General features: G+C 46.1%; 1 protein-coding gene across 1 annotated transcript in view; it reads left to right on the top strand.

The window, feature by feature from the left end:
- Positions 1 to 27,538, top strand: part of NAGK (N-acetylglucosamine kinase) — a 112,499-nt gene that overhangs the window by 8,504 nt on the left and 76,457 nt on the right. The window contains exon 3 of the mRNA XM_030190970.1: positions 13,584 to 13,682. Coding sequence (XP_030046830.1) covers positions 13,584 to 13,682 — 99 coding nt within the window. The remainder of the gene's footprint in view (positions 1 to 13,583; positions 13,683 to 27,538) is intronic.

Below are 27,538 nucleotides of genomic sequence, written 5' to 3'. Positions count from 1 at the left end.
TCATAACATTGTGGAAAATAGCTAAGTTATTTCCTTTGTATGGCTGAGTGATCAAATAATGTGTGGGATTCTAAGATGATCACAGGTTAAGCTTAATCAGTCTTTCTTAGCATGAATTGCAAATATTTTAAAAGTTATTATTAAGTAAATATGGTCAGCATGTATGTTTATTTGTAACTATAGTTTAAAAAAAATCTTCTGTGCAAGTATTATACTACAGTAACAATAATGAAGAATATCAATTCAACTAGGAGCACAAACCAAGGGCAAACCAAGAATTTGTCATACAAAGGAAAAAGGAGGAAAGCACATGACAAAGGTCATAACTCGGGTAGCATTGAAGGATAGTAGGCACCATTTTCAAATAGTACAACCAGAGTCTTCTGTGGGAATGACCACCACTCTCTTACTAGCCAAAAAGGCTAATTGTAAGGGTTTAAAGAAAACATTGCCAAAATACCCGAAAATATGCTTGGATGGAAGAAAAGAGCATGCAAATGAAAGATTCCAGGTTAAAGGAGAATACGCGGTCTCCTTTTTCCTTTGAGACTCTAGTCACATTCAGGAGTATTCTCACTCTACAGCTTTAGAACCAAAGATCACACTGTCTGGAAAAGACTAGAAGCCAGTCTTGGTCTCAGCACAGAGCCAAGGGTACTACCCTTGTTGCTGGAAAAGTTGCTTAAGAATTAGACTTGTCCAATAAAGCAGAAGTATCCAGAGTTTTAGACACATATTTCTGATCCCCCACAGCCTGTCTCTTAGTGGAAGGAAAATATATCCTAGAGAACAGTAGGATGACATCTGGGGACATCATTAACATTTCAGTCTCATACCCCTTAAACGTTTCTCTAGGTATATTTCAGAGAATTTAAGATGGAAATTGTATCATCTTGACACATTTCTAATACTTCAACTTTGTTTTGTAAGGCAGTATCTTGAATATCTATTCTAAGGAGTAAGCTGTCATGATACTGATCTCTTGTTTCTCAATGCATTCATTAATTTGTGTATATTGGTCTCATTGCCACCTCCTCAACTTTGACTAGATAAGTAGTAATCTGACTTGGACAGGACCCTGGACACCCAGAAGTTGCTGCCCACATAATTTCTAGAATGTTTTGATTTGAGATATTGTAATCTCTTAATGATCTGAAGCTCTCACTCGGTCTTTGTTCCCCCAACTCCAACAAACTGCCATTATGGTGGCTTCCTGTTCACCTCCCCCGAAGCTCAAGTCCCCAGAACATCATCACATAAGTACATAAGTATTGCTATACTGGGACAGACCAAAGGTCCATCAAGCCCAACATCCTGTTTCCAACAGTGACCAATCCAGGTCACAAGTACCTGGCAAGATCCCAAAACAGTACAGTACATTTTATGCGTCTTAATCTAGAAATAAGCAGTGGATTTTCCCCAAGTCCATTTTAATAATGGTCTATGGACTTTCCTTTAGGAAGCTATCCAAACCTTTTTTTAAACCCTGCTAAGCTAACTGCTTTTACTACATACTCTGGCAACGAATTCCAGAGTTTATACACATTGAGTGAAGACATATTTTCGCTGATTCGTTTTAAATTTACTACTTTGTAGCTTCATTGTAGGCCCCAATTCCTAGTATTTTTGGAAAGAGTAAGCAAGCGTTTCACATCTATCCATTCCATTCCACTCATTATTTTATAGACCTCTATCATATCTCCCCTCAGCTGTCTTTTCTCCAGCTTAGAGAGCTGAAGCTGAAGAGCCCTAGCCACTTTAGCCTTTCCTCATAGGGAAGTCGTCCCATCCCCTTTATTTTTGTCACCCTTCTCTGTACCTTTTCTAATTCCACTATATCATTTTTGAGATGCGGTGACCAGAATTGAACACAGTATTCGAGGTGCGGTCACACCATGGAGCAATAGAAAGGCATTATAATGTCCTCATTTTTGTTTTCCATTCCTTTCCTATTAATACCTAACATTCTATTTGCTTTCTTAGCTGCCGCCACACTAAGCAGAGGGTTTCAACAGATCCCTTTCCTGGACGGTGACTCCAAATGTGGAACCATGCATTACGTAACTATAATTTGGGTTCCTCTTTCCCACATGCATCACTTTGCACTTGCTCACATTAAACATCACCTGCCATTTAGATGCCCAGTCTCCTAGTCTCGTAAGGTCCTCCTGTAACTTTTCACAATCCTCTTGCAATTTAACAGCTTTGAATACCTTTGCGTGGTCAGCAAATTTAATTACCTCACTAGTTACTTCTATCTCTAGATCATTTATAAATATGTTAAAAAGCAGCGGTCCCAGCACAGACCCCTGGGGAACCCCACTATCTACCCTTCTTCATTGAAAATACTGACCATTTAACCCTACTCTCTGTTTTTTATCTTTTAATCAGTTTTTAATCCACAATAGGACACTACCTCTTATCCCATGACTCTCCAATTTCCTCTGGAGTCTTTCATGAGGTACTTTGTCAAATGTTTTTTATTTTATTTTTATTTTTGTTACATTTGTACCCCGCGCTTTCCCACTCATTGCAGGCTCAATGCGGCTTACATGGGGCAATGGAGGGTTAAGTGACTTGCCCAGAGTCACAAGGAGCTGCCTGTGCCTGAAGTGGGAATCGAACTCAGTTCCTCTGTTCCCCAGGACCAAAGTCCACCACCCTAACCACTAGGCCACTCCTCCACTGTATTTTTGAAAATCCAGATACACAATATCGACCGGCTCACCTTTATCCACATGTTATCCACACTGCTGCTTTATGTAGGTGACCCAGCAACTTGGCTCCTGCATATCTGTCTCCCCCTAGTGCCCTAGTGTCACTATAGCATCATAAGTAAGTGCCTGACGGGCTGGGGCTGAGGCAGCTGTTGTGAATCTCAACTGTGGCTACTCTGGGCTCTAGGATGTATTTAGCCACAAGCTTTCCTCTCTCCAATGGCAATTCAAGCAGGATTGTACCAGAGAGATCCTCCTGAGGTTCAGAATGCTCCAGAAAGTGCATAAGTTTCTACAGTGGATAGAAACTGAAGGTCTTGGATTTAGAATTCTATTTAGTGTCACTTCCTACAGGGAAGCTCATATTATATCATGTTTTTTTTAGAGGCCAACTGAAACTGCCACCAAAACTGTCTAAACACTTTCTGCCAAAACCGAAACTGCAGCCAAAACTCATCACCTGGTTTTGACCAAAACTGAAAACTAAAGTTTGGTTGTGTGAATGTGAACCGATGAGGCCCACTGGGGATCATTGGAACTTGCAGTCTGCAGCCCTCTTCTGAACCCACAGGAGATTACTCTTCAGTTCCAGGAACTGCAAGCACAGGTTGACAGCTGGGAGAGTCATTTTAACAAGGACTTCTCAAAACGTCTGGCACATTTAGGTTACCAAATCAATGCAGATATAGTTACATGTCCTCTGAAACCAGAACTTTATGAGAGTATGTAAAAACAAATCATTACCAGCTTTTGTGCTTACTCAAACCATGTACAAATAACATGAGAAAGTAGCATTGGGATGGTTCCCCATCTTGTATTTAGTTATAAAACTGATTAAGGACAAGCATGATATAGATTATTCTTACTAAAATAGGGTAAAAGAACCTAGATACTGGTGTACGTTGCAAGCATTACCAGCCTGTTGCACAATCCAGAATTTTAAAAAAGCACATTGAAATTACTGAATGTGAGGACTATATGCTCTGAAAAATTATAATCATGAGCAAAAAGCTTCTCAATTTATTTTGTAGTATGTACAGGGCTTTCTTTGAAGGGGTACTTGGGGGTACTGAGTACAGGCACATAGTAACATAGTAGATGACGGCAGAAAAAGACCTGCACGATCCATCTAGTCTGCCCAACAAACAGCCTGAGAGGGGCCAGCTCTCCAGGCATTATACAGAGACCAAACAAACTCAGGGGGGAAACAAGCCCCCCCCCCCCGACGCTGAAGCCCCAACAACACTTCCCGCAATCTCCGCGACCTACCCCCTTCGCTCCCGAGGCGGCAGGTCCATCGCGTGATCCGCGGCTAAACTAGGTGCGCTTCCCGCCACAAACGGGTCCCCCGGCGCCAGTACGGAATGCACGGCCAAAAGGGCCGCGCTTCCTGTCAAAACCGGCCCCGCCATTGCTGGCCCAGAATGTGCGGTCAAACTGCCGCCCAACACCTCCGTCGACTTAGGGGAAAGCACAGGGGGCAAGAGCGCTGACAAGGTAGGCTCCCCACAAAATTTACATTGGCCACCTTTCACTTCAATGCCGCGCTTTGCGCAAAACCGACACCTCGCCGGCTTAGACATAATGGTTGCGAATACAGTAAAACAAACAGTTGCTTTGTGCTCTGACAGACTAATAGGCAAAACCGCCTAAGGCAAGAACGCCCTTGAAGAGGTTTTATCTCTGGACTGCCACAAGAACAGCAAAAATAGCCGCCTTTTAAAAACGTTTATTTTATTTATTTTTTTTCTTATAAAATTGACCCATGGTCCCCAAGTTTTAATGAAAGAGCTCAGGCTCTACACACCAATTCTGCCTTGTCATAGGTTCTGTGACTGGTTGCAGGGGGCCTGGTTATTGTGGGGTGGATCCCTCAGTGATCAACCCCACTCCTGAATGGTGGCCAGGCATTTGAGTACCGGCACTTTTTTTGCTAGAAAAGATGCACTGAGTATGTATTTCACTTCATTTCACTGTAATGTCATTGCCTTGCTAACACTGTAAGCTGAGCTGTACTTGTGCTTGAGAACAATCGCCATAAGTTCTCCTTTCACAGAGCCTAGCTTCTACATGCCACAGGTTTGACTAAGGTGCTGCATCTTCTTTCTACCCAACAGATCCTGTAAATTTTTTAGAATTACTCAAATAGTATCCAGGCCAGAATATACATAATAATTTAAATAAGGAAAGACCGTATTTTACCTCCAAGCAAAGTAGCCTTTGCACACACGGACTTCAGCTAATGAAAACTGAAACTAAAAGCCACAGTGCTTTTTACAAAACCTGACTTTGCTCCACACTTGGAATGACAGCTGTGATCATATCTCCATAGAGAGGCTAATTCCTGAAGAGCTTATCATCCCCAATTTACAGACTTAAATTCCTGTTAAACGTTTGTATCAAAAGCTTTTATGTGGATCACTCTGTTTACCATTTAAACTACTATGTAAGGTCAAAACTGCATTACACACACAAAAAAAAAAAGAATGCAAAGAGCCAGGGGCATAGCTAGGAGAGGGCCTGCCCCCCCAGATTTAGTCCGGGCCCCTGGTTTTGCTGCCGGTCTCTGGCGCGCCGCGTTCGCTGATCTGTGCTTGCTTGCTTGAGTCCTGACGTCCTGCACGTTCCTTTAAGTGAAACTGAGCATGCTCAGTTTCACTTAAAGGAACGTGCAGGTGCGCTGCGTTTGCTGATCTGTGCTTTCTTCCTCCTGACATCGACATGCTCAGTTTCACTTAAAGGAACGTGCAGGTCAGGACTCAAGCAAGCACAGATCAGCGAATGCTGCGCGCCGGAGACCAGCACTGAAGAAGGCTTCAGCTGGCGGGGGTTGGGAACCCCCACCAACAAAGGTACCTTGCGGTAGTGGCAGCAGCGCGGGGGGGAGGGTCGGAAGTGGCTGGGGGACGCGGGCTAAAATGTGCCCCCCTACTTTGGGCTATGGACCTCCCTCCCACCGAGGTCTGGCTACACCCCTGGCAAAGAGTAACCTTCCTCCTGCTCCCCCCCCCCCCCCCAGACTACCTTACAGTCCCTGGTGGTCTAGAGGTGTAGTCATGGCAAAAGGGATCCCCAGTTGTTCCTGCCTATGCCAGCGTCACTCTCAAAATGACTGCAGTAACTTCTTGTGGCCGGAGGAGGGGGAGGGAGGCAAACAAGACAAAGCACAAATTTTCTGCTTCCACCGAAAACACAAGGTCAGTTTCACCTAAATTGAAACCATGACCATAAATTAAAATAGCTTCTTAGCCAAAGCCAAAACCGAGCAGAAAAAGGGTTTTGGGACAGTTTCGGTACCACAATAAACTTGGTCAGCCTCTAACGTCGTTGTCTTCTCCAAAAATTATTGGATGAATGCTTCAAAAATCTATCAGACTCCTTAGTTCATTTTACAGCCCAAGTCTGCTGTAACCTCAGGTAGGTCAGAGCACATTGTGATGTCCTTAGGCTGCTCTGCCACTGGTTAATGATTATAGGACCCTGCTACATACTTAACACGTAGAACAGCATTTCAGGTGCCCAAGTAGGCTCTTGAAAAAAAAATTGCCTGGAGCTAGTCGCACACAAAAAATACACATACAGAAATACAAAGGGCAAATCTATAAACTAGGCGCTAACATTTACATTTGCATTATGTATCTAAATGCTTAGAATACTAATGTGTGCACTTAAGCAACATAGTATATATATGCACTAGCCGTTGAGCCCGTTAAAACGGGCTGGTGGGTCGTCGCTGTCCGCTCCCCCCCCCCCGAGTTCGCTGCCCCGTCTCATCGCTATTCAACTTACATCTCCGCAGCAGGCAGATCAGCTGAGCTGCCGTTGGCCTTCGATCTCTGCCTGTGTCCCGCCCTCGTGTGACGTAACGTCGGCGAGGGCGGGACACAGGCAGGGAAGGAAGGCCAACGGCAGCTCAGCTGATCTGCCTGCTGCGGAGATGTAAGTTGAATAGCGATGAGACGGGGCGGGTGGAGGGGTGGCGGCAGCAGCGACTCCGGGTGGGGGGGGGCACCAGTGGTGGCGACCTCGGGTGGAGGGGTGGCGGCGGCGACTCGAGGTGGGGGGGTTACCGGTAGCGGCGACCTCGGGGGGGGGGGGAGCGCAGTTTCCCTCTCTGTCCCGCCCCCGTCATCACGTAATGACGCAGGGGCGGGACAGAGAGGGAAGTCTCTACTGCGCATTTGCGAGTGAGTACGGTCACTCGCCGTTTATATGTTTGATAAGTTCTATTCTCTGAGGACAAACAGGCTTATAATTCTCACATGTGGCTAATGTGGGTCCATGTTGCCGGTCCAGAACTTTTAACTGGAGTGTGGGACCAGCAGTTTTGTTTTTTCTGTAGTGAGGAGAGGATGCATTTTTTCCCCACTCCTCGCAACTGGTTTGGCCTTCAGTCTTTTTTTGTGCCTTCCTGTTTTTAACTTTGTTACTTTTATACATCTCTCAAAGTTTTCTCCATTAATTCCTTCCCTGTATTTTCTTAAATTTTTTTTCCTCTTTTTAAAAAAGTTTTCTTGCTTTTGCCGCACTCACTGGGCCGCGTGTAGGCCTGAGCCTCAGTCTGGTTTTTGGCTTCTTCCTTTTTCAATGGTGCTAAAAAAGGCAAAAGCACCATAATCATTTGATTTGGCCATGGCTGTTTTTCTTTTCATGTCATTGAAGGTTCCAAGTGGCTTCAAGTGCTGCACTCAGTGCAACAGGACCATCTGTGGCGCAGACACCTGTTCTTGGTGTCTGCAGTGTTTGGGGCCTGATCATACCCCTGCAAACTGTATACTCTGTCTTTGTATGAAGAAGAGAACACAGTTGCCCAGTAAGGCTCAGAGAGAAAAGAAACCTATGGAACTTTGGATGGCTAAGTGCTTTGAAAATATGCCTCTATGAGACTCATGCACACTGGGAGTGACCATGCATTGAGTGGGTCTTCAACTGCCTTGGCACTGGCCGCTATGCAGAACCCAGGACCGATCGGTGTCACACCGGACCCCAAGTTGACAGGAGGACTCAAATGTCTTCCACACCAAGGAGCGTCAATGCCAGGCATCTGAAGAAGCATTGGCATTGATCCTCCTCAACGCATGGTGCCAAGAGCTCCTAGGCACCAAGGGTTTCCCTGGTCCCTGAGAAGCGTTGGCGCTAGGAGGACCGTTCCCCTCCATATAGGACTTGCTGAATTTTGGGTCTCCAGACAGCCAAGACCAGACACCCGCTTTGACCCCACAGATTCAGCAGCTGCTTCTACAGTAGCACTCCAGCCTTTCCCGATGTTGGCCCTTGAAGAATGCCTCCAGGTCTTGCTCCCTGAGCTTTTGGTGTGGTTCCTGCAGAGTGCATCAGTTTCTGGGGTGCTTGTGCCAGTCATGCCTCTTGCTTCAGCCTCACTTGGCCACCAGACTGCAGTGAGGTCTCTGCCGATGTCGCTTGCAGTCTCTGTGTTGACTGCCAGCCATGTTAGTACACCCTCGATGTCAGTGGAGGAAGCTTCACTGGAGTCAAGGCCAGAGTCAACACCTTGATGCCCCTCAGGGTCATGGTACCTCTTCATTCAGGCGGGCTCAGTCTCAGCCCTCACACGAGGAGACCTTGGCTGACACCGACGAGGAGCACTCATGGGACTCATAAGAGGATCCATGGTACTTCTCGGAGGAGGAGTCCTATAGCATCTCATCTGAGACCTCTCCTCCACAGGTAAGGAGGAAATCTCCACCTGAGAGGCGTTTCTTCTACTTTTTTGTATGAAGGAGATGGTGGCTGCCATCCCAATTCCTTTTGAAGCGGAGGACAAGCCCAGGGCTAAAATGTTCGAGGTCCTGGACTACGAATCTCCTAAAGAGGCTGTGATGGTCCCATTTCATGAGATCTTTTGGGATATTCAAGTGAAGAACTGGGAGTCCCCTTTGTTGGTCCCTGTCCTCCCCAAGAAGATTGACACCATATACCGGATTCAGTCTTCCCCTGGGGTTGATAGGCCTCATCGTTCCCTGGTGGTGGAATCCACCTCAATAGGACCAGGAGTTCTAGGGACTATGCTTTGGTGCCCCCTGCAGAGAAGCTGGAACCCTGGATTCTTTTGGGCGGAAGATGTATTAGACCTCCGTGCTCATCTCTTGTATCCAATCATACCAGCTCTATAGAAGCCTGTACTTGCGTTCCTTGGTGCACAGTATGAATGATTTAGCAGATTCTCTCCTACCGGAGCAGGTAAAATCTGTACAACAGCTAGTCAATCAGCATAAGGCATGTTGTAAGTACTTGGCTAGGGTGCCTACGACACTTTTGATGTGGTCTCTAGGATCTCTGCCCAGAGTATAGTGATGCGCAGACTCTCATGGCTGCGTGTCTCTGATAGAAACCTGGTGGTGAGCAGAGGTTGGTGGATGCCAAGTGCCAGGAGGATAATCCTTTTGGAGAGAAGGTGAAGGAGGTCGCTGATTTCATAAAGAAATACACTGATATCTATACTCTCTCCCGCCCTACGGCCTTCTGCACCTGTCCCCTCCTCTTGGTGGTTTTTTTGGCAAGTCGAAGAGGAGTACTTATTATTCACAGAGGCGTAGGTACACCACTTCTTGCCAGCCTCATCAGGCTCATCCCAGTGCGCTTGTTCTTGTCAACAGCATGCGCCTAAGGCCCAGTCAGCTCCTTATTCAAAGCAGGGGCGAGCTTTTAACTGACTCCAGCAGAATATAGCCGCTGTGCAAGTGGCCATCCTGGACAAATTGTCGGTCAGGGGAAAGCTGAAGTTTTACCATGACAGGTGTCGCCTTGTAACCTCCGACTGCAAGATTCTTCAAATAGTCCATCTCGGTTATGCCCTGCATTGGCAACAAACACCACCAGATTGCCCACCGAGAGCATATCAGGTGAGCTCTCAGCACAAGCAGGTACTTACAGAGGAACTGTCCGCCCTTCTAAGGGCCCAGGTGGTTGAACCTGTTCCACCAAGGGAAGAAGGGAAGGGATTCTATTTCAGGTACTTCCTTGTGCAAAAGAAAACAGGGGGGATGCGTCCCATCCTAGACCTAAGGACTCTGATCAAATTCCCGGTGAAAGAAAAGTTCAGGATGGTTTCCCTGGGCACGCTTCTTCCCAGTCTTCAGGAAAACGATTGGCTATGCTCTATGGACTTAAAGATGCTTATACTCATAACCTGATACTTCCAGCTCATAAGAAGTATCTTCAGTTTCGGCTGGGGAAAAGTCACTTCCAGGATCACGTGTTGCCTATTAGCGCCACATCAACTCCCAGGGTCTTTACCAAGTGTCTTGCAGTAGTTGCAGCATCGCTATGCATGCTAGGAGTCCATGTGTACCCCTATCTTGACAACTGGCTAGTGAAGAGCATGTCAAAAGACAGTGCTCAGGAGTCCATGCAGACGACTATTCGGGAGCTCCTAGGGTTCGTTTTAAACTACTCCAAGTTCCTTCTGCTCTCTGTCCAGCAATTGGAGTTCATTGGAGCCCTACTAGACACTCGGCCAGCTCAGGAATTTCTCCCTGTGGTGCTGACAAACACTCTTATTACCCTCACCACTCGACTCTGAGCAGCTCAGCAGATGTTGAGATTGTTGGGCCATATGGCCTCTACTGTTCATGTGACACCCATGGCATGTCTTCACATAAGAGCTTCCCAGTGGTGTCAGGCCACTGGGAACCTAGAGGATGTCATCTGAGTTCTGCTGGAGCTGGTTCAGCCTCTACTCAGGTGGACAATTTGATGCAGTCTGGGACTCCCATTCCAAATTCCACAGCCCACAAAGGTGCTGACAACGAATGCATCCCATCTAGGGTGGGGAGCTCGCTTAGACGGGCTTCACACTGAAGGTGCTTAGCCCAGGAACTAGATCACATCAACCTTCTGGAGCTCCGGGCAATCTAGAACGCTCTGCTCTAAAGGCTTTCAGAGATAGGCTGAACAACCCAATTGTGCTCATTCAAACAGACAATCAGGTTGCCATGTACTACAACAGCAAGCAGGGGGCAACGGCTCACACCATGTCAGACTGTATGGATGTAGCATTGGGCTCACCAGCACTCAAGGCCACGTACCTGGTGGGCTGACAGACTGAGCAGGGTCATGCAACCGCATGAGTGGTCACTCAACATGGGTGTTGCCCACAAGATCTTCCAAGCATGGGGCACCCCCCTCAGTGGAACTTTTTACCACTCAGTTCAATGACAAAAGACCCTCTGTTCTGTTCCAGGCTTCAAGCGCATGACAGACTAGCGTCAGATGCCTTCCTCCTGCATTGGGGGACAGGTCTGCTGTATTTGTATCCTCCCGTTCCTCTTGTGGGGAAGACTTTTTGCTGAAACCCAAGCAAGACCGCAGGACCATGATCCTGATCACTCCCTACTGGCCCCGGCAGATCTGGTTTCCGCTTCTTCTGGAGTTATCCTCCAAAGAACTGTGGAGATTGAAGTGTTTTCCAACCCTTATCACTCAGAATGAGGGATCTCTTCTGCATCCCAACTTCTGGTCTCTGGCCCCCACGGACTGGATGTTGAGAGCTTACAGTTTGCTACCTTGCATCTTCCTGAGAGTGTCTCCAAAGTCTTGCTGGCTTCCTTCAAAAATTCCACTAAAAGATGTTATTCTTTCAAACTGAGGAGGTTTGTCATCTGGTGTGAGGGCAAGGCCCTAGATCTAGTTTTCTGCCCTACACAGACCCTGCTTGAATACCTTCTGCACCTTTTGGAGTCTGGTCTCAAGACCAACTCCTTAAGGGTTCACCTCTGTGTAATTAGTGCTTATCATCAACGTGTAACAGGTAAGCCCATCTCTGGACAGCCTCTAGTTGTTTGCTTCATGAGAGGTTTGCTGTTGACACCCAGCTGATGAAAGTTCCTTTTGAGCCAGTGAGCTTCAGGCCTTCGTGGTGGATGCACATTGTACAAAGTTTTGTCATAACTGAGCAGTCCTCTGCACACACCCTAAATTCCTACCTAAGGTTGTGTCGGAGTTCCATCTGAACCAGTCAATTGTCTTGCCAACATTCTTCCCCCGACCTCATGCCCATCCTGGCAAAAGTGCACTGCACGCTTTGAACTGTAAGCGAGCATTGGCCTTTTACTTGGAATGGACTAGGCCCTACGGATAGTCCACCCAAGTTTTTATTTCTTTTGATCGCAACAGGATGGGGGTCGCCATCAGGAAATGCACCATTTCCAATTTTTGTTTGGCAGATTGCATTTCTTTCACTTAAAACCTGGCTGGGTCATGTCGTGGCTCACAATGTCAGAGCCATGGCAGCATCGGTAGCCCAGTTTCGGTCAACCTTAATTGAAGAAATTTGCAAGACTGTGATGTGGTCATCAGTCCACACATTCACATCTCATTACTGCCTTGAGCAGGATACCCGATGCGACAGTCGGTTTGGACAGACAATTCTGTAGAATTTGTTTGGGGTCTAGAATCCAACTCCACCTTCATAGATGTGTTTTTGTGTTCTCTTCCTCCTCAGATTGTATACAGTTTCAGGTTAATTACTATTTTGTCTTTGACGGTGCGAGGTCCAGTTGACCACTGGTGGTTGTCGGTGAGCCTGGTAAGCAAGGAATTCCCACATGTGAGAATTATAGGCCTGCTTACCCTCAGAGAAAGTGAAGATACTTACCTCTAGCAAGTATTCTTCAAAGACAGCAGGCCTTATATTCTCACATACCCTCGGAGTTGTCTCCTTTTTTTTCTTATGCTTTAAATTGTTCTGCTTGTCCTGCGCTCTCGTGATGGGCGAGAAGACACTTGCGCATGCGCTGTGGAGCACATCTCACGCTCAAAGTAACAAGTACCCTGTAACTTGAATTTGAAGCCACCTTCAGATACTAGTTGTAGAGCTAACAATGCTGTCGTCAAGTCTCAAGGTAAAATTTGCTAGAGGTTCTCTGCAAGTCATCTTAAGTCTGTGTGTTTGGATCTGTACATATGCATGCCCTACAAACCCGAAATTAATGCAGGAGAGCTCACATTGCTGAAGATACCAAACAGGATACCTTGCAAGCCACCACTGAAGAAACCATATGTTAAACATGCAGCTATCCTATTAAGGACTGCTGCAGAAAAGGCAGTTCTATTTTGGGGTTAAAAACATGCCGAAATTTTCCCAAATGCATAAGGAATTGTACCAAGATAATTTTTCTATACAGTAGTCATGTTAACTCACATACATATGAATTACTCTTAAATCTGGCTTTTGTTTAGTTCTTAAGGATCAGATATGCTTGTAAAAAGTAGAAGGGTCAGCAAGGAGGGCATTGCTGTTTCCCGAAAAGCAGCTGAGGCAATAATACATGCATACACGCTTTGGCTGATGCTATTATTTGGCACGTTTTGAAAATCAAAACCAGTAACAGCTCCACTTTCTTACAGCTTTCAGAAAGCAGAGCTAGGCTGGTTCTGTGCAGAGTTCCTGGCTGCAAATCCCAGCTCAGGTCTTCTGTTCTTCTGGCTGATTGGGATCAGTGAGACTGTGAAGGTAGCTTTCAGTACTCCCTTGAGGGAGGGAGGGAGTTGGTCATCATGCAGTGGTAACGTCTAATGGTTTGATTCAGGGCCCATGACTTCATTGTTCATGAGGTCTCCCTAGTGTGTGGTTCCCAGCTGGAGACAGTGACTGGGCTAAGTGAGTCAGGAGGCAGATGTAGAAGGAGGGGTGGGGGGGAATCCTGGGTAGCTGCAGATGAAGTCTTACGCAGCAGATCCTAGCCGAGGAGAGCTGGAGGAAACGTCAGGTCCCTGTTAAAGCTCTTTTATAAACAGTTTAAAAACTCCACGTTCTGAACAAGTTGTGCAATCTTTTTTTGCTTTATTTATGTTAGAAAAGCAAGACTAGGTTGTTTAATATGTGTCTGTCTTTTTCCTCTCTAGCTGGTTGGGTCAGACAGATGTTTGGAAACCATCAATGAAATGGTTTTGGAAGCAAAAGAAAAAGCGGGGCTGGACCCTCAAGTTCCCCTTAGGTCTCTGGTGAGCAAAGAACTTTTTACTTTTCACAGAAATATGTGGGTTTTTCTTATTTTGTGTTGTAATTTTGTCAATATAGTCTGTCACTAGGACACATTAAACAATATTAACAGGATGATGAAAGAGTTCATATTCTGTGGTGGGGAAGAATTAAAATATTTACAATAAAGCAGATTTGTAGATGAGAAATTTAGTCTGATAAACCAGTAAAACAAGTTCTTCATATTCTTTCTATTTGCTTTCATAAACTCAGTATACTGCAGCTACCCCCACGGCATGGACATCTGTCAGTATGAATCCAATCGCTGCAAACCTGGAGGTGTACACAGGGATGGTACTAAAGGTTCTAGATTCCTTAGGTGAAGTTCATCCTTTCAAAATTCTCCTCCCCCAACACACACACAAACACACACACACACGTAAAAATGCATAACCGGACATCATACTTTTAAATATTAACATCTGATGATTTAATAGTCAACACAGTCAACACATTTATATTCCACCACTATCCAAGGTAAATGGGCTATTTGAAAACTGCTTGCCACCCAGTATGTGCTGATCATTTGAGTTTGTGGCTGTCTAGACATTTTGTTTTCCTTTTACTCAGATTCTTCCTAAATGTTAAGCTGTCCTGGACACCAATCTTTTTTTTCCTATCATATCTCACACCTTCTTGACAAAAACATCTATGGTGTAGTGTAATAAGAGAAGATCCTTGTCAAGAAGTGGACACATCTTGACAAGGATCTCCTCTTATTACACTACACCATAGATGTTTTTGTCAAGAAGGTGTGAGATATGATAGAAAAAAAAAAGATAGGCGTCCAGGACAGCTTAACATTTAGGAAGAATATTCAGTTCTCACCAATGTTTGGTGCCTGTTGGGTGAGACTTTATTACCTTAAGGTCAACCCAGAAAAGATTAAATTCTTTGGGTGGGAGAATCTAATGTTCAGAAGCTGTCATTACATTGTCAGCATCAGTTTATAGTTTGGGGGAAGTTGTTTTCTCCAAGTCAGAAGCAATTTTGGGTGGGGTCAGAGTCGGTAAAAATGTACTGACTCCGATTCCAATTTCCAAATAAAAACTTACATTACAATATGTGATAAGCTTTTATCATTTTATGCATATATATAATTTACCAGTATTTTAGATTCAGGACAGCAAATTTAAAGTCTAGTATCAGTAGGAGTCAGTTCAACAGTAGAAAAATAGAGTAGTCAGTGGTTTGATGTACTGACACTAGTCCTGCATCTATAGAGGAACAGATAACACAAGAGGTACATAAATCTTTATGAAATTTAAGGATGATTGGACAAGCAATCTTAGATTTGAAAATTCTTGTACAGTTAATTGTAATCTCACAATAACTCCTGCAAGTTTGTGTATTTGGTGACTATAGTCAAGCCTTTAGCTCAGCTTCAGGTGATCCATAATTTGGTGGCAAAATTGAAAAAGAAGGCAAGTAGATAAGACAAGGTTTCTCCTCTACTGCTTGAATTGTGTTTGTTACAAATCTCAGTGTGTGCAAAATTTAGCCTTTTAATCAGAATACATGAAATCCTCTGGGACAACGTCCCCATGTATTTAAGCAAACTGGTTAAAGTTTGTTCTATTAAGCATTTTTATGACCTGAGAGAGACATTTCCTTCTACTAAGGGACATAAATTGGTTACTGCTGGAAATCATATGGAGAAAGCCATGCCTTCTCAGTTATGTTCTGATCTATATAAATAATTCTCACATCCAACGTTCTGAAGCTCACTGTGTGGCAGGGAAACACTGAAGCCCTGTACTGTTGGTAGGCTAGGCTGTCAGCACCACTCACTCTCACTCATGGACACGCCCTCAGCCACGCCCCATCCAGACATAATTCACAACCCCAACATTCTATGAAGCCTCCACAACTCCCAACGTTCTAACTGCATGGTGGTGAAACCCAAATTTGCCCATGAGTGTTGGCCCCGCCCTCACGTCACAACGTGATGACGTTGAGGGCGGAGCACTGACACTAAGCAAATCCCATCTCACCCCCCTGCTCACCGCCGCTACCCCCCCCCCCCCCCCCGTCCAAAACAAAACAAAAAAAAAAAACCAACCTGCAAAAATGCCCCCCCCCCCTCAGGTCACAGCACCCAGTGCTGGTCCCCCCTCTCCGACCGCCCACCCACCCAACAGACCTGCACAAGTGTCCTCCCCCCCCCCCCCCTCCCCAGCCACCCTGCAATTCTCCTCTCTCCCCGCCCCTGCCGCCACGCCCCCCCCAGAGGCAGTCACCGCTCCACCCCCCACCCCCATGATGATTCCGCAGCCACTGCACCCCCCCTTCCACACCCACCCAGGACGTTGCCGCCGCTCCACCCTCTCCAAGCGCCCACCCACCCAACAGACCTGCTGAAACAGAAACAGATGATTCTAAGAAGCAAGACGGCACCGCAGGCAGCCAGCAGGCATTGGCTGTACACTCTGAAGCCGCACTTCTTCTAGCCGGACGTCAGTGGCCCTGCTGGGGAACCCGGAGGAGCGCACTGACTTCACAGGCGAGAGGAGGAGCGGCTTCAGAGTATACAGCCAACACCTGCTGCCTGCCTGCATTGCCGTCTTGCTTCTTAAAATCATCATCTCTTTCTGTGGAACGGCTTCAGAGTGTACAGCCAACGCCTGCTGCCTGCCTGTGGTGCCGTCTTGCGTCTTAAAATCATCATCTCTTTCTGTTTCAGCATATCTGTTGGGTGGGTGGCCGGACGGAGAGGGGGGAGCTGCGGCGACAGCGACGACCTGGGTGGGGGTGGAAGGGGGTGCAGTGGCTGCGGTAACATCGGGAGGGGGGGAACGGTGACGGACTCTGGGGGGGGCGTGGTGCCAGGGGCGGGGAGACAGGAGAATCGACGAAAACCTTGCTAGGGCCCGTTTCATTTTCTCGGAAACGGGCCTTTTTTACTAGTGTTATATATTTGGGCAGCTTATTCCATAACTATCTTAAACTTAGAAAAGCTGTTAAAACTTTGCTATTACGTTAAAACTTGAGCTACTACCGAAAAAAAGGTGTGAGCAAAAATGTAAGGGGCCCTTTTACTAAGCCTCATAAGCGTCTATGAGTACCCAACGTACACCAAAATGGAGTTACCGCACAGTTACCTGCGGTAATTTTAATTTTTTGCTGAAAAATATTTTTTTATTTTCTGCCGCATGTTTCGGATGTTTGCCAAGTGGGATTTGTCGTGCATAGGTCATTACCGCCCAGTTACCGTGTGAGACTCTTTACTGCTAGGTCAATGGTTGGCGGTAAGGTCTGAGACCCAAAATGGACGAGCAGCAATTTTGATTTTGCCGCACATCCATTTTTGGCAAAATATTTTAAAAGACCTTTTTTACAGGTGCGCTGAAAAATGATTCTGCACGTGCCTAAAACCCATTCCTACACTACCACAAGACATTTTTCAGCGCACCTTTGTAAAAGGACCCCTAAATAAAATATTTAGACAACTGTTGGAGTAATCAGGTTTGAAATAAGCAGATTTATGACTTGAGGAAGAGCCAATGCAGGGTCAGCGACTTGCATTGCATTTTTAGGATGGGAAGATGGTCTCTCTCTCAGCAATAACTGTTGTATGTAGTGAGGACCTGACTTAGGACGTGGATTACTGTTTTATTGGGATAGGAAGGCTATTTTGTATTGGTTGGAATTATTACTAAGTTGATTATGATGTAAGCCACCTCCAACCCTAATAGGGGACACAAGCAAGCTATTTAATTATCACATGGCGCTATGCCACTTCTGGAGTCAAAATGTATGGACTATACTTTTAGGGTCATTTAGGAATGTTTGTACAACACTTAAATGTAGAAACAGAAGCACTTACAGGTAAATAGTGATTTTAGAAATCTACTGTTCATAGGTTTAGAGCTCCAGCATGTACAATTAGGATATGATTTGGGTGAACTGGCAAAGTGAGTATCCAGCTTATAATCGAAAAAGAAAAACGCCTATATTTCGACCCAAATCGGGAGATGGGCGTTTTTCTCGCAAAGGCGCCCAAATCGGTATAATCGAAAGACAATTTTGGGCGTTTCCAACTGCACTCCGTCGCGGAAATGAATAAAGTTGATGGGGGCGTGTCGGAGGAGTGGTGGAGGCGGGACTGGGGCGTGGTTATCAGCTGAGGAGAGATGGGCGTCTTTAGCTGATAATCGAAAAAAAAAAAAGGCGTTTTGACCATGATTTTGGGTCAGTTTTTTTGGACCCTTTTTTCTCACGAGCAAGTCACAAAAAAGTGCCCCAACTGCCCAGATGACCACTGGAGGGAATCGGGGATGACCTCCCCGGACTCCCCCAGTGGTCACTAACCCCCTCCCACCAAAAAAACCCCACTTTAAAAACTTTTTTTCCAGCCTGTATGCCAGCCTTAAATGCCGTACCCACCTCCATGACAGCAGAATGTGTTCGATCCTGTCACAGCCTTTCCCTGGGTCAGATATGTGGCTCTCGGGTGCAGTACAGGGTCACATCAGCATTGCATTGTGGTGGGTGTAGGTTATTGGGCTCCGTGATTTCATTAGCTTGTGTTAGTCTCACGATGTTGGTAGTTGGTAGGCTCTTCTCCCATGGTGCTTTTCCCCCTGCCTACTGGGTCAGAGTGTGCCCTGTTGTGTTTCCTGTTGTAGTCCATGCGGTAGTGGCCATTTTTGTAAGCCAGTTTTAGTTCCCTTTCCTGTGTTAGCCACGTTAGAGAACTTAGTTCTTACCTTGAATGTGACTGAAAGAGGGCACTGTACAGCATTCTGCCAGCTCTGACCTACTGCTAATCTCAGTACAAGGGAGACTCGTTGCCAGTGGGGCACAACCTCTGATCTGCAGTTAACTGTGAGTAAAGGCGGTTATTCCAATAAAGGACGTTTTCGGAGAGATTAGTCTTCAGGTGTCAACTGGTGTGCCAATGTTATACAGCAGCAACAAGTCCTAGAGGCCTGCGTGTATGCAGGTCCCTGGAGCACTTTTAGTGGGTACCGCAGTGCACTTCAGGCAGGTGGACCCAGGCCCATCCCCCCCACCCACCCACCTGCAACACTTGTGCTGGTAAATGGGAGGCCTCCAAAACCCACTGTACCCACATGTAGGTGCCCCCTTCACCCCTAAGAGCTATGGTAGTGTTGTACATTTGTGGGTAGTGGGTTTTGGGGGAGGGGGTTGGGGTTGGGAGCTCAGCACCCGTTGTAAGGGAGCTATGCATGTGGGAGCTTTTTCTGAAGTCCACCGCACTGACCTAGGGTGCCCAGTTGGTGTCCTGGCATATCTGGGGGGCCAGTGTACTACCAATCCTGGCCCCTCCCACAACCAATTGGCTCGGAGCTGGGCGTTTTTAGTTTCCATTATCGCTTAAAAAAAAAAAAAACGCCCAGCTCAAAAACGTCCATTTTTTTGAAAATACGGTTTGGCCCGCCCCTTCACAGACCCGTTCTCGGAGATAAACGCCCATGGAGATAGGCATTTGCATTCGATTATGCCCCTCCATATATTTCAGATTTTTTTTTTTGTAATGGAAATACATATGCTTCAAAACAAATCTCAACTTTGGCATTTTACACCTGCTCTGAGGTAGGTGTGTCGGCTAACAGTTTGAACCTGGTGTTTGCACTAGTGAATGAGAAAGCAATTGCACTTAACTCAGTGGCGTTAGCACTTGTGAAATTTTAGGGTTATTTTCTCTCTTGGCTCCTGGGTATCCAGTGTTTTAACAAAATCTTCCCTATACTTGCAAGTTCCAGCATTTATGATGTAGCTTTCCCTTCTCCCCCCTCTCCCACGGGTCGACTGGCAGGATTGAATCGGGTATGTATGAAAGATAAGTTTATTTCTTATTTGAATGTAGCCACTGTGGCCATTTGAACAGTGATACATCAATTATTGTAAACTATTTAACTATAAGTGGGTGACATTGTCTGATGGCGCTGGGACAGCACAGAACTCAGAACTAAATGTTCAGCCCTTCCCATTCATAGCCGTCTCCTCAGTACTAGACACGGGGACAAAGTTTATTCCCATCCCCTTGAGCTATGTCCCCATCCTTGCAAGCCTCAAACAGTTATGATTTTATATTTACATTTTTTTATTAAAGTATGGTATTCTGAACTGTCATTTATAAATCAAAAATAGAAAACATACAGATCAAGGATCAACAAATCCTCCGTCTCCCCTCCCTTTTCCCTTTTCACAACATACCCTCTATATACTCCCTCCCTGTTCCACTTACAAAAGTGTCAGAAAGGACCTGAGCTATTATAGCCCTTCCCATCACAGCCACAGGAACACACATGATCCAGTTCCAATGAGCAAATTAAATAAAGGCCCCTGTCACCCTCTACCCTTCCAACCCCAGCGACATCTCTGAAATCTGAGAAACACACTACAGCAAATATTAGATTTAATCTGCCCTGTTAAAATGTCTAGGGGGACAAAATGCATTCTGCTCTGCACGCCCTAGCCCTTTGAAGCACCCGGCTGGTACCTGCACTCCCTTTACTCTTGAACTAGTGTTCAGGTTTTTTAATGTGTGGATGAATATTAAGTCATCCACAATCTCAGTATTCAGTCTAGCTCTCCTTTCTTCCACAGTCCTTCCCACAATAGAAAATGTCCTCTCAGAAGATGTGCTGGTATCAGGAATTTTATTTATTTTATTCAGACTTTCCGTACCGCCTTTGCTAACAAGCAGTCCATGATCCATGCACCAGTTTTAACATTGATTGTATTTCTTATCCTTTTATTTATTTATTTGTGACTTTTCTAACCCACATTATCCCAAACAAGTTTGAGTTCAGTGTGGCTTACAATAAACCATATAGGATACATAACAAAGAATAATGCATAAGAAAGTAATTTGTTGTAAGAATCCAATTTTACAATACAGTATCATAAACATATTAGCATAGCTGTGGATGTTTAACATTTAGAAAATCTATTATAAATGAGAAATTGTACATAAAGTAAAGAGAAAGTTAATGGTAAATAGAGTAATAACCAATTCAGGTAATAATTGTTTGAGATACAGTTTTTTTGTGAGGGTTTGTTTGAATAAGAACGATTAGAGGATTTTGCGGAATCTAGTATATTCCTGTATATTTCTTATTTTGGGTGGTAAGGAGTTCCTGGTGAACCTCCAAATTGAGTAAAATGGTTAACTGATCATCAGTTCCTTTGTACACAAATATACCTCAAGACAAAGTGATACAATTAGCCTGTGATTATTTTGAGACAGCTCAAATTTCAGAAGCGAAGATCTCGATATTGTGACAGTTAATGACTTTGGTCATTCAGTGCAATTATTTTGAGTTTCAGAAAATATTTTACGTACAAACTCAAGGGGTGGGGGCAACCATAGCGCCCTCATTGGCCTGCCTCTATATGACACAGTTTGAAAAATAATATGTATACACCTCTCCCCATTATGCTAATGTCATGTTGTGGAAGAGGTATATAGACGATATTGTTCTGTTTTGGAGAGGCTCCAAATATGAGTTGAAGTCGTTTATTGAGTATCTCAATAACGTTGACCCCCACATAAAATTCACAGCTAGGATAGATGAATGTGAGATTGAGTTCTTGGAAATTAAAATCATAAAATCTGGCACTGATGGGTTTGAGACCACTATATTTAGGAAACCGACTGACAGGAACACCTTGTTGCATTATAATAGTTTTCATCATGTAGCATTAAGAAGGGGTGTTCCTGTCAGTCAATTCCTTAGATTGAAGAGATTATGTTCCTCCACTAAGGAATTTAAAGCCCGGTCTAAAGATATGTGGGATGGATTTGTGGAAAGGGGATACCCGTTAAGGGTATTGAGAAAGGCATATAAGAGAGCCCTTTATGCTCACAGACCATGGTTATTCCTCCCGAAGCATGAAAATAACAGAGCTTTGACATGCGTACTCCCTTATTCTCAGCAGGCTCCCAAAATAGGGCATATTATACACAAATATTGGCATGTTCTTGCGGTGCACCCAGAATTCAGCAAGCATCCCAAGGTAGCATACAAACGGAAAGTGAATTTAGGCGAATTACTTAAAAGACCGGTTCCAGATAACTTCATAGGTCAGCATGCCCCTTGTGGGAGATTTGTCTATTTCAAACACTCGGTCACCACCAGTTGGGTATTAATCCCGGGGACTACTAAGAAGTTCTATCTACAGCATAACACTACATGTAATAGTGAAAGAGTTGTATACTGTATCATGTGTCCCTGTTCGTTGTACTATATTGGGCACACAAAGTGTCAATTGAAGCAAAGATTAGCTGAACGTATCAGCAACCTCAGGCATCAAAGGAAAGAAGCGCCTTTGGTTGCTCATTGGAGCGCAGAAAATCACTCGATTGACGATCTTCAGTGTGTAGTGCTGGTTCATGCCCACCCTAGAGGTGGGGATATTAGTGAACAACTTTTTGCAATTGAACAGAGATACATCTTTGCATGGAACACGGTGGCCCCGAAGGGTCTCATCCAGGAGGTGGAGTGGGTGTGAAGGATATTCACTTTAAACAAGGGTGGTGAAAACCGAGGGGGTCATGTATTTAACCTAGGTAGTAGAAGGCGTGGTTATGAAGTCTCAGAAGCGGAAATCCGGGCCTTCGCCAGGATACCAGTCCCGCGGGTAAGCAGCCACTAGTATTATTAATAGGAAAGATACAGAAAGATGAAGTAATTGTGAAGTTAATGTAACTATGATGTTGGTGATATGTTGTTGCACTTGGTATAGATTATGAGAAGTGGTTCCTCCTGAAGAAGCACCACGAAATGCATTTACGCATAAAAAAAGAAGAACTGATGATCAGTTAACCATTTTACTCAATTTGGAGGTTCACCAGGAAGCCTCTCAGCCACACTCTAGTGTCGGCAGAAACATCAGAAGGAATCCCAGAGCCGTCGCGCGGTAGCATTCAGGCATTGAAGCCAGAGCTTGGGTTTTGCATACTAACAATTTAAACATTGTAGGAAGCACACCTCGCGAGAATTATTGTAAAGACTGGACTATTCAGATAAGTGGCAGAAGTACTGAGCATTTTTAAATGCGACTGACATGATATGGCACTGTGCAGTGCTTTATTTTGAAGACTCTTCCGGTTATACAAAGCAAGCTATCACAAGCCTGGGCTATAATAATATATATATAGTGATATAGCATGTTATATCATAATGTGTTTATTTGAAGTGTATTGAAAAGATCAATGTTAAAATCTGTTTAGTAAGTTTGATGTGGATTTCTGAGTGCCGCAATGAATGTGGAGTGAAAGACTTTCTGAGTGAGCTTTAGGGTAATATATCAGTTGTGATGATAAAAGAATTATTTAAAAAAGAGAAAAAAAATTTTTTAGAAACTATCTGGAATACTTTATGATAATCATCAGGAAAAGTGTAGTCTGGTGTTTAATATTGTATCCCCTAGTGTTTGAAGTTAAAATTTAATGCCAAGAAGTGTAGAGTGATGCACTTGGGGTGTGGAAACCCAAAAGAGAGTTACCGGATAGGAGGGGAGAGATTAGTAAGCTTGACTCAGGAGAGAGACCTTGGGGTGTTGGTGTCGGAGGATCTGAAGGTGAAGAAACAATGAGACAAGGCGACGGCCATGGCCAGAAGGATGCTAGGCTGCGTAGAGAGGGGCATAACCAGCAGAAGAAAGGAGGTGTTGATGCCCCTCTACAAGTCGTTGGTGAGGCCCCACTTGGAGTATTGTGTTCAGTTTTGGAGGCCGTATCTTGCTAAAGATGTAAAAAGACTGGAGGCGGTGCAAAGAAAAGCTACAAAAATGGTATGGGATTTGCATTGCAAACCATATGAGGAGAGACTTGCTGACCTGAACATATATACTTTGGAGGAAAGGAGAAACAGGGGAGATATGATACAGGCGTTCAAATATTTGAAAGGTATTCATCCACAAATGAACCGTTTCCGGAGACAGGAAGGTGGTAGAACTAGAGGACATGAATTGAGGTTCAAGGGGGGCAGATTCAGGACTAATGTTAGGAAGTATTTTTTCACGGAGAGTGTGGTGGATATGTGGAATGCCCTTCCGCGGGAGGTGAAGATGAAAACAGTAATGGAATTCAAACATGCGTGAGATAAACACACCGGAATCCTGTTTAAAAGGAATGGTTCCATGGAATCTTAGCAGAGATTGGGTGGCGATGCCAGTAATTGGGAAACAAAACGGGAGCTGGGCAGACTTCTACGGTCTACGCCCTGATTGTGACTGAATAGATATGAATGGGCTGGAGTGTAAATTTTAAGGGGCTTCGATGTTAGCTTCAGAACTTAATACAAGAACAGTACTGGGCAGACTTCTATGGTCTGTGCCCTGAGAAAGGGAAGGAAAATCAAACTCGGTATACATATAAAGTATTACATACCATGTAAAATGAATTTATCTTGTTGGGCAGACTGGATGGACCGTACAGGTCTTTATCTGCCGTCATTTACTATGTTACTATCTTGCATGATGATTCCTGCATCTCTCTTGTTCTGTACAAGTTGTGAAGAGATGAGAGGTCCACACATATTTGCTCATCCTGGTTTGTGTTAGATTAGCAAGTTGTTTAAGGTGGTTGTGTTTATTTTGAGCTTATCCTTACTGCTTGTCTATGTAAATACTGAGGAACTGGTCTGGATGCCAAGAAATATGTCTCAGCTCAGTTTTCAGTTCTTTATCTCCACCTGCTGGTTAATGGACACAATTATCCCACAGGTTCTGGAATAGCGGGAAGGACTAATGGAAAGGAAAATTATCAGGTAAAACCTAATTTCTCATTTCAGAATATCCTCAATGAATATACAGGTGATACATTGGCATATGCTGAGTCTTCATTGTATGGTAATTTATCTCGCATATTAATTATGTATATCTTGAAACACAACTAGCCATAGTGTCGTCAGGACAAGTGTGGAAACCACTGACATAGGGAATTTAGTTTATAGAAAAAAAAAAATAAACGTCTATTCCATATCATCAAGCTGATCAATCCATAGACTGGTGGGTTGTGTCCATCTACCAGCAGGTGGAGATAGAGAGCAAACTTTTGCCTCCCTATATGTGGTCATGTGCTGCCGGAAACTCCCCAGTATGTTCTCTATCTCAGCAGGTGGTGGTCACACATCAGCAGCAGCTCTGGCTAGGCCTCCAAGCCTAATTTTTAGGTTTTGTTGAGTGCCTGGGGTTGAGGGCTCTTTTGAGCAAGTGCAAACCTGGTGGTGCCAGGTCCCTCCTTTTCTCCCCCCTCCCGCTGGCTCCGTTAAAAAAAAAAAAAAAAAAAAATTTTGAACGGCCTTAAAGGCGTTTATTTCGACGTTTATTTAAGCGTCTATTGCAGCTACTCACTGAGACACCAGGTCGTTACGACTCGGAGCGGACAGCAGGTAATTTTACCTTTTTATAGCGGGCGGGGGTTCCCCGATTCTTCTCCTCGTGGCACATGGCGTCGGAGGGCGAGGGCGCAAAGGGTCGCTCCCCGGGTCGCTCGAGCGCTTCTAGAGGGGATGCGGGGGTCTTCAAGCCGGATTCGCCCTTGGTGGGTGACAGTTTCGCGACCGATGCATGTCCCGGTCCTTCCTCCGGCGTGGCGGTTTTTCCCGCCATAAACGCCCATCCCCCGCTCCTCACCTCCGCCATCTTGGCCGGCCACGCGGCTCGGACGGCTTCTTCTTGGGCCGCCCTTGAGGTTGGAGACATTAATGCCATGAACGCCCTTAATTTGGGCGACGGCACAGAAGCGGCTAAAGTTAAGAGCCGTTCTTCCCGCGCGGCTCCTTCGCGGAGTTTCGCGCCGGACGCCATTTTGGATGCGCAGCATGTCTCTCCCCCGCTGTTGCGAGCGCCGGTTGAGAGAGCGCCTAGGGCTGTTGCCCAGGCTGCGGAAGTGCACAGTCTGGGGGGTTTCTCCCCCGAGTTTGTTTTGCTGCTGCATCGGGCCTTCCTCATGCACAACGCTGCCCCCGCTCCCTCCTCTGGTAAAGAGGTTGAGGTTCCCAGAGGTAAACGCCCTCGGGTTGATTCCCAGGCCTTGGAGGAATTTGTCTCCTCCGATGTAGATGAGGGCAGCGTGTCTGGGGTCTCCCAACGGTCCTTTGCGGATTCCTTGGAGGAGACGGATCCCCGCTCGGATGGAGCGGATGACCCCTCTGCAGCGCGGCTTTTTCGCCCAGAGGATTTGCCCAACCTGTTGTTACAGGCCATGGACACTTTGAAGATATCCTCTCCGGAGGACGTCTTTCCCTCAGCCCCTGTTGGCTCTGCCATTATGCTGGGGACGAAGCGCCCGCCTAGAACCTTCCACGTGCATGATGCCATGCACACCTTAATTTCGGCTCAATGGGATGTCCCAGAAGCGAGCCTTAAAGTGGCTAGGGCTATGTCCCGCCTCTATCCTTTGGCTGTGAGTGAACGTGAGGCCTATCTGTGGCCTACCATGGATTCTTTAATCACTGCGGTGACTAAGAAAACGGCATTGCCGGTGGAAGGTGGCACGGCCCTAAAGGACGCCCAAGACAGGAGATTGGAGGCGGCCTTAAGGTCGTCCTTTGAGGCGGCTGCTTTAAGTTTGCAGGCCTCAGTTTGCGGCTCCTATGTGGCCAGGGCGTGCCTGACTATGGTGCAGCGGGCTTTCCCCTCGGATCATTCCTTGAGGGATGATTGGCCAGCCCTGGAATCGGGCCTGGCCTATTTGGCAGACTTGCTGTATGATGTCTTGAGAGCCTCAGCTAAAGGCATGGCTCAGACTGTCTCTGCGCGGCGGTGGCTTTGGCTGAAACATTGGTCTGCTGACCACGCCTCAAAATCCCGCCTGGCTAGATTGCCTTTTAAAGGCAAGCTGCTCTTTGGGGTCGAGCTGGACAAAATCGTGACTGATCTCGGCACGTCTAAGGGCAAGAAGTTACCGGAGGTCAGGGCTCGGGCTAGTGCTCGTCCCGGTACCTCCAGAGGACGGTTTCAGGAAGCCCGTCGGTACCGCCCGGGCAGGTCGGGTGCTTCTGCCCCTTCTTCCTTTAAGAGGAAGTTCTCCCCCAAGCAGCATTCCTTTCGCAGAGACCGCCGTCCCGGAGGTGCTGCCTCCGGTCCTCCCCCAGGGTCTCGTACCCAATGACGGGGTATTGGTCCACGCCCCAGTGCAGATTGGAGGACGGCTGTCCTCGTTTCTGGGCGAGTGGACCACAATAACTTCAGACGCTTGGGTGCTGGAAGTCATCAGAGACGGCTACAAGCTAGAGTTCTGCCGACCCTTAAGAGACGGGTTTGTACTCTCTCCCTGCAAGTCTCCGGTCAAAGCTGTGGCAGTGCAGCAGACTTTGGACAATCTGATCCGCCTGGGTGCGGTCGTTCCGGTGCCAGAAAGTCAGCTTGGCAAGGGGCGTTACTCCATTTACTTTGTGGTACCAAAGAAAGGAGGTTCTGTCCGGCCTATCCTCGACCTCAAAGGGGTCAATCGGGCCTTGAAAGTGCGGCACTTTCGCATGGAGACTCTCCGCTCTGTTATAGCGGCAGTGAAGGCAGGGGAGTACCTGGCATCCTTGGACATCAAGGAAGCGTACCTGCATATTCCCATCTGGCCTCCTCATCAACGCTTTCTGCGTTTTGCAGTCCTGGGCCGACACTTCCAGTTCAGAGCCCTCCCGTTCGGGTTGGCTACTGCTCCGCGGACCTTTTCCAAGGTAATGGTGGTCATAGCGGCCTTCCTGCGAAAGGAAGGAGTACAAGTCCATCCTTATCTGGACGACTGGTTGATCCGAGCCCCCTCTTATGCAGAGTGCGGCAGAGCTGTGGACCGGGTAGTTGCTCTTTTGAGCTCCCTGGGATGGATCATCAACTGGGA

This window comes from Microcaecilia unicolor, chromosome 2, assembly GCF_901765095.1.
Source record: "Microcaecilia unicolor chromosome 2, aMicUni1.1, whole genome shotgun sequence".
Classification (NCBI taxonomy): Eukaryota; Metazoa; Chordata; class Amphibia; order Gymnophiona; family Siphonopidae; genus Microcaecilia; species Microcaecilia unicolor.
This window is presented reverse-complemented; position numbering and strand designations above follow the sequence as displayed.